Raw genomic sequence first — 6,914 nt, forward strand, 5'->3', positions numbered from 1 at the left:
AAAAAAAAAAAAAAAAAAAAAGAAATCATAAGACTCAGCCCAGAAAAGGAAAGAACTGGTCTCTATATCTCAATCTGCCCACAACTGATATTTTATGGCCTTGAGAAATAGCTAATCCAATACAAAAAGTTAAAATTATGAAAGCTTGTGAATTTCGGACAAAACGGGAAAAAAATCACACTTACTCACACACACTTAAGACGAAGAAAAGATGTAAGTAAGTGTAAATAAGTACAAAGGGAAGCTGAGATCCAAGTCCTGCTTTGTCTATTATAGTCCTTGTTCAAAGCACCATCCTATACTGCCTTTCCAAATGAATGCATGCACAAACAGTATTACCAGTTCTCAGATTGTTCTTTTCTCTTCTCTGCGATCTTGGGACTCTGGTTAAAACAATCTGTTGAGCAGGAGATACATTTTAAAAGAGCATTTCAGCCTTTTTCACTGAACTTGGAATTGCAAGGTACGTGCTCCTAGCCACTGAAGCTATCTGCTTCATGCAAACAGACCTACAAGGAGGAGGCAAACTAACTCATGGTGCCCACCAACCATGCCTCCCTCCCCAGAGAATAAGCCTTCCAACTGTTTCCCACATCCCTTCCCCTTTAGTTGCAAGGGTGACAACTCTACAGTGTTAAACTAGGTAGTCGGTTAGGTATGAGCAAGGGAGGAGGGAACAGTTAGTCAACTGGCTTAAACAGCCCTTGAACAAACCATCCTGATTAGATGAACCATTAACTTCCCAGCATTGCACAGGTACAAAGTGACCTTGCCCCTCTTATATATGAGTAAGAACAGAATGCGCCCAGCCTTCTTCGATTTCAACAAATGAAAACAGCAATCATGGCCGGGCGTGGTGGCTCACGCTTATAATCCTAACACTTTGGGAGACCGAAGCGCGAGGATCGCTTGAGCGTAGGAGTTCAAGACCAGCCTGAACAAGAGTGAGACCCCCTGTCTCTACAAAAAATAGAAAAATTAGCCAGCATGGTGGCACACATCTGTAGTTTCAGCTACTTCGGAGGCTGAGGCAGGAGGATTGCTGGAGCCCGGCAGTTTGAAGTTACAATGAGCTATGACGACCCTACTGCACTCTAACCCAAGTGACAGAACTAGACACTGTCTCAACAAAAGAAAAAAAAAAAAAGCAACCTCTCAGGGTTCAGGGCAGTTGTTCCTTTCAAGCCTGCCCACTCCCTTTCTTAAGAGAGTATTTTCGCTTCTGCACAAGCCTTTCCTAAGTCTGTCCGCTTTCACTCGATAAACTTGCCACTATTGCTCAGTTGTATGCACATCCTGAAACTCCTTTCTGTGACATTAGCAAGAACATTTACACTGGTGACATCTTCATGGTGAGCCAGCCAGGAGATTATTCCATCCCTGAGTGACTCGTGGTGAGTATAGCTGTCTTCACCCTTAACAGCGGATTGGAGGCTTTTTCTTCCTTTGCTTCTGCAGGCTTTTCAGTGAGTCACTGGAGCATAACCTCGCTCCATCAGGCTGACTGCGGCTCTACCGAAGCAGGGTGGCAGAGGGTCACTCCTCAGGCCATGTAGATCCAAGCGGTTGCCAGACACTGGGTGACACTAGCCTAGGGAGCTGACTTCCCCTCCCTGTGCAGGAGCCCACGAGTCACTCTCTGTGGCTACCCCATGCTTAGTCTCCACTGCTAGATTCCATTCTTATTTCAAAGTACTTCTTTATTATGTGTGGGGAAAAGATGTTTGTTGATTTGTTCTGTCACTTTGTGAAGCGGGCTTGCTTTTTCAGAGGTCTTTCTGATATTGTTGTTTATTGTCCCTTTTGGTGGAGGAATTACCAGCAGAGACAGGGCAATGTGGGGGGACAGGAGCTTGGACTGTGAAGCTGTTTGGGAGCGCTCAGGCACACTACGCTCCCCATGTGAATTAAGCATTTGGAGGCAAAACTCGATTCGATCAAATTTTACATGGAAAGCGGGAGAAAAGCCTTTCAGACACAAAAAGCCCCACCCCCTTTAACCACTTTGTCAGGGCTGAAAGTGCTTCATCAGATCTGGGAGAGACAAGGGTGGGATCTCCAGGGGTCTCCAAACCTGAGAGACGCCAGCTTTAGAACCATACGTCCCAGCGCAGGACCACTGATAATTGGACATAGCCCACATCTCTCTACTTCGCAGCAGTTAGAGGCCCTTGAGAATAAAATTCCCTGGTCAACTTCTCATCCCAGCCCCCAGAGTTCGAGGATGCTGGGGCAGGGATGGAAACCTCCCCCAGGGCCACAACCACAGGGGCAAAGGAGTCCTCCTCTCCGGCACAGAGGAAAGTCTGGGGATGCACGGACTCAGCAGGACAGGCAGGGAGAGGTCGGGGACACCTGCATCCTCCTCTTTTTGCTTGACGAGCCTTGAGCCTGGGAAGGCTTCTGCTTCACAGGGGTTAGAAGCCCTGGTGAACCTAAGGGATCAGAGGCCCCTGTGTGCTTCCAAGTTTTGTCCAGGGAACCAACAAAAAATGGGTAATACTATCTCCACCACCAAAGACTCTTCCTTCAGATATATTTTCTGGAATTGGAACTTTTCCAAATTAGACAGTAGAAAGAAGAAGAAACTTGTGTTTCTGTGTAATACTGCCTGGCCCCAATATAAGCTAGGTGATGGGGAGGTCTGGCCAGTAAATGGCAGTTTAAAGTTTAATACAATCCTTCAATTAGATCTTTTTTGTAGACAGGAAAGCAAGTGGACAGAAGTTCCACACGTGCAAGCCTTTATGGCGCACAGAGAGGACCCTGATAAGTGCAGTTCCTGCCTTGAGAAATGCTGACCAGGTGGGCCAGGCTCGCCTCCCTCCAACCCCAGTTTCAGATTCCATGACCCAGCCACCTCCAGTGACCCCTAAACCTAACTTAGAGACTCCTTACCTGACATTTCCCCCAGCTCACCAGCCCATATACCCAACATTACCAGATAAGCCTTCAGGAGCAGATCTCCTTTGCCCTCTGTAGGAGGTAGCATGCGGGCCTCTGGGAACTACTCAAGTCTCTGTCCCTTTTTCAATGTCAGATTTAAAACAATGCAAGGAATGTTTAGGCAGGTTCTCGGAGGACCCCAATAAATTTACTGAAGAGTTCCAAAATCTGATCATGTCTTTTGGTCTGACTTGGAGAGATCTCGTGGCTGTCCTATCCCACTGCTGTTAGACAGAGGAAAGAACTGGAATTTGGACTGAGGCTCAAGCTCATGCAGAGGCTTTACGTGCATGCCAGCCCAGTAGGTACCCGGTAGGGTTGACTGCTCTTCCTCTCACTGACCCCCAATGGAACTATCAGCCCAGGCAGCCAGGGCCAGCCTTGAGAGACCAAGGCCCAGGTTTCACAGTAGACAGGTTCTATCTAGGCCACATTTTGAGTCCAGGCCAGTGGAGGCTGTTGGTCCAATGCAAGGAAGCCACCTTGCACATAGGACCACCACAGACAAAGAAGCAACTAACTTAGGACATTTTTGGGCATGGCAGGGTTTTACAGGATTTGGATACTCAGGTTTGGACTTACTGCCAAGCCTTTATATTATTCAGTGCAGTCTATTCTCATCCTCCAACAATATCAATCTGTGTTTAATTGCTCTTCTTTCTCTTCTTTAGACTTGGTGGGAGCCTCTTTCCGATCTCAAATCCCCAATATCACTTGGATTCTATGTCCTGACAGAGAACTAGGAATCATTGATGGCAGGGATCAGTTTCTATCCAAATGTTGCCCTATGGTACTCCATTTTCCCCCGAGCTCCCTTGACAGAGAGGAAGAACTCCTGGGCCCATATGTGGTGATGATGCCCCTGCCAGGTTTAAGTAGTTATAGAAAACGAGACCTCCACCCATACCCCCTTATAAGATTTCAAGGGCAGGGCCGGGCGCGGTGGCCCACGCCTGTAATCCTAGCACTCTGGAAGGCCGAGGTGGGCGGATTGTTTGAGCTCAGGAGTTCGAAACCAGCCTGAGCAAGAGCGAGACCCCGTCTCTACTAAAAATAGAAAGAAATTAATCGGACAACTAAAAATATATAGAAAAAAATTAGCCGGGCATGGTGGCGCATGCCTGTAGTCCCAGCTACTCGGGAGGCTGAGGCAGAAGGATCGCTTGAGCCCAGGAGTTTGAGGTTGCTGTGAGCTAGGCTGACGCCACGGCACTCTAGCCTGGGCAAAAGAGTGAGACTGTGTCTCAAAAAAAAAAAAGATTTCAAGGGCTAGATTCCCTGAGGGGGGAATATTGGAGTAGGTAGTCAGTTAGGCATAACCAAGAGGGGAGGGAATGGAAAAGTTAGTAAACTGGCTCAAACAAACAGACCTGAAGAGAAGATTAAGAGCCATTAATTTCCCAGCATTGCCTGGTACAAAGTGACCTTTCCCCAGTTATATATGAATAAGAACAGAATGAACACTGACCGCTCAGCCTTCTTAGACTTCAACACATAAAAACAGCAACCCATTGGGTTCAAGTCCGTCGCTCCCTTTCTTGAGAGCGTACTTTGACTTCTGCACAAGCCTTTCCTACGCCTGTCCACTTTCACTCAATAAACGTGCCACTGTTGCTCAGTTGTGTGTGTATCCTGAAATTCCTCTCTGCCATGTTAGCAAGAATCTTTATGCCAGAGACATCAGGACCTGTACTTAGCCCTTTCCTCTCCTTAGCCAGCAGGAAAGAAAGAGACAATCAACTACAAAAGTCCAGCTCTGGCCTTATTACCATGGCCTTGCTCAATTGGGGATACAGCCCTAGGAGTATGATCTTTCTCAGAAAGATCTCACTGAAGTATGAGCATTATTTTCAGTTCACATTCAACTTTTCAATGAGATTCCATGTGGATAAGAGGATCCTGTGGTGAAAAGAAAAATCTGTGTTTTCATCTGAGCATGAGCACCCATGTGTGCCTAGAGGTGGGAGCACTGAGTGTTCAAAGGGGAGAAAAAATACAACTGGAAAAGGGGCAACAGGGAGGAAGGAAGGAAGGAAGGAAGACTGTAGCAAGAACTGACAGTGTGATTTGGCCCAGCTTCAAGGTCGCCCCCCGTGGAAGGACTGTCTCTCTTCATTGGACCACCGTCACTACTGGTGACTCACTCAGAGCCAATCAGCAGGCTGCCCGTTGGGCAGTCCGCTGCTGATTCTCTGGGGCACTCAGCTAGCCACCGGCTGATGTGTCACCTGTCAAGACACCACCTCTCATTCTCCCTGCCATCCCCTCCCCGCCCCCCAGCGCGTCACTCAGATCCCCCATGCTCCTGCTTCGAAGGAAGGATAGGGCTGACAAGCAAACACTGTTCCTTTTCGCTTCTCTCCTTTACAACACCTGCCCAAAGAGCGAACCTAACAGCAACAAGAGAGCAAGCAGTGGTGCTAAAGATGTCCCGATTCCCATCAGAACAAAATGTGGACTCGCTCCTCTGTGCTTCAAAGACTGGTTCAAGCCAAGGGATTTAAGCCGTGAAGAGTGTTCGGGGCCACACCCTCCCTATTCTAGGGTCTGAAACCCGCGAGGCTGTAAATTCAAGTGTTTGAAGTAGCCTTGCCCTCGGGGTTCCATGGAGCCAGACTCGGGGTTCTTAGGCGAAAAAGAGGGCAGGAGAAGCAGGGTACCCCGGAGTGCAGCGCCCTCCCCGCATCCAGGACAGCTGGACCTCGCCTCCAACCTACCTAACTCTGGGCCTCGGCCATCTTGAAACCCCCCAGGGAAGGCTTTCAAAGAAAGAGCTTCGAGGACCCATGTGCCCCCGAAAAGACTTCGCAAGAGAAGGCAATACATTTGCACAGACCTGATTTGGGGCGCAGCCATGTACAGAAGGAAGGGGAGAAGGAGGAGCAGGAGCAGGAGCCCAACCATCTCGGCGGGCGCAGCGGCAGCGGACGCAGGATGCCCCAGCAGCTCCAGCCGACTATGGCTTCTCTTCCTAGGCAGGACCTGCCTAGTTCAAATTGCGACAGCGCGGGGAGCAAGGCCCTCTGGGACGTGTAGTCCGGGGATTAGCGGCCGCTGACAGGCTGCGCTAGAGCGCCGCTTACCGGCGATGGGAGAAGTTGGCCCATGCTCTAGGCAGGTGCACGCCAAATCCCCAGCCATCTAGAGCCAGCTAGAGCCTAGGGCCTGGGGGTCATCCAGGTAGCTCTCCCTCTGTGAAATCTCCCCGGTTCTCTGTCTCCCCGGGCCCAAATCCAGTCCCTGGTGCAGTTTCCCCCAATCGTGGTTAGGCAGTTACCGCATAGTTTCTCCTGGAGGTCAAATGTTGGCATCTGGGAAATGTTCTAAGGCTCATTACACAGGAGAGGAGCGGTTGGAATCTGACAGTTGGTAAGGTGGGAGGAATGTGAACCCTTCCTCCTCAGGATTCCTTTATCCAATGGAGAGGAAGCATTAGTCCTTGAAGACATTCCCAGGAGAATTATTTTATAATGTCTATTTTGAATTATGATGGTAATATGATTTTCCTGATGTTTGATTGAGTGTTCATTGATAATAGAATATAATTTTCCTGATGACTTGGGTCACTTGGGGTAGCAATGAATTTCTGAGATTAGCATTGTTGGTTTTGCCAACTCATGAAAGTATTTAATCCTGCTTTGAATTAAGGCCATGAACATGTTCTCCTTGAATAGTTTCAATAGTTTCTTTCACCTGAGGCCTATTTCCTGGGGAAGAAGGTGGGGGATGTCTTAATAAGTCATTATCTGTCTGTGATTCCCTGATTGCACACAATAATATTTTCTGGTTCTTTTGTGTAATTTCCATTTGACTTAAAGACAAATGTTCCAAAGTCAATTTGAACCAACATATTTTATAGCAATTGCAGAGAAGAGAGTTTCCTTCTTATAATACAAATTCCTACTAATTAAACATTAGATTATCTAGTAATCATCACATTTTGTCACACTATCATTACTGTATTATCT

General features: G+C 47.9%; 1 protein-coding gene across 2 annotated transcripts in view; it reads right to left on the bottom strand.

Annotated features, from left to right (window-relative positions):
* RDH11 (retinol dehydrogenase 11 (all-trans/9-cis/11-cis)) overlaps positions 1-5,962 on the bottom strand; it is a 17,586-nt gene extending 11,624 nt beyond the window's left edge. For both annotated transcript variants that reach the window (XM_012656166.1, XM_012656167.1), the window contains exon 1: positions 5,783-5,962. In XM_012656166.1, the coding sequence (XP_012511620.1) occupies positions 5,783-5,850 (68 nt within the window). In that variant the 5' untranslated portion in view covers positions 5,851-5,962. The remainder of the gene's footprint in view (positions 1-5,782) is intronic.
* Between the last annotated feature and the right edge of the window lie 952 nt (positions 5,963-6,914).

Source organism: Propithecus coquereli, unplaced genomic scaffold (assembly GCF_000956105.1).
Source record: "Propithecus coquereli isolate 6110/MARCELLA unplaced genomic scaffold, Pcoq_1.0 Scaffold5, whole genome shotgun sequence".
Lineage (NCBI taxonomy): Eukaryota > Metazoa > Chordata > Mammalia > Primates > Indriidae > Propithecus > Propithecus coquereli.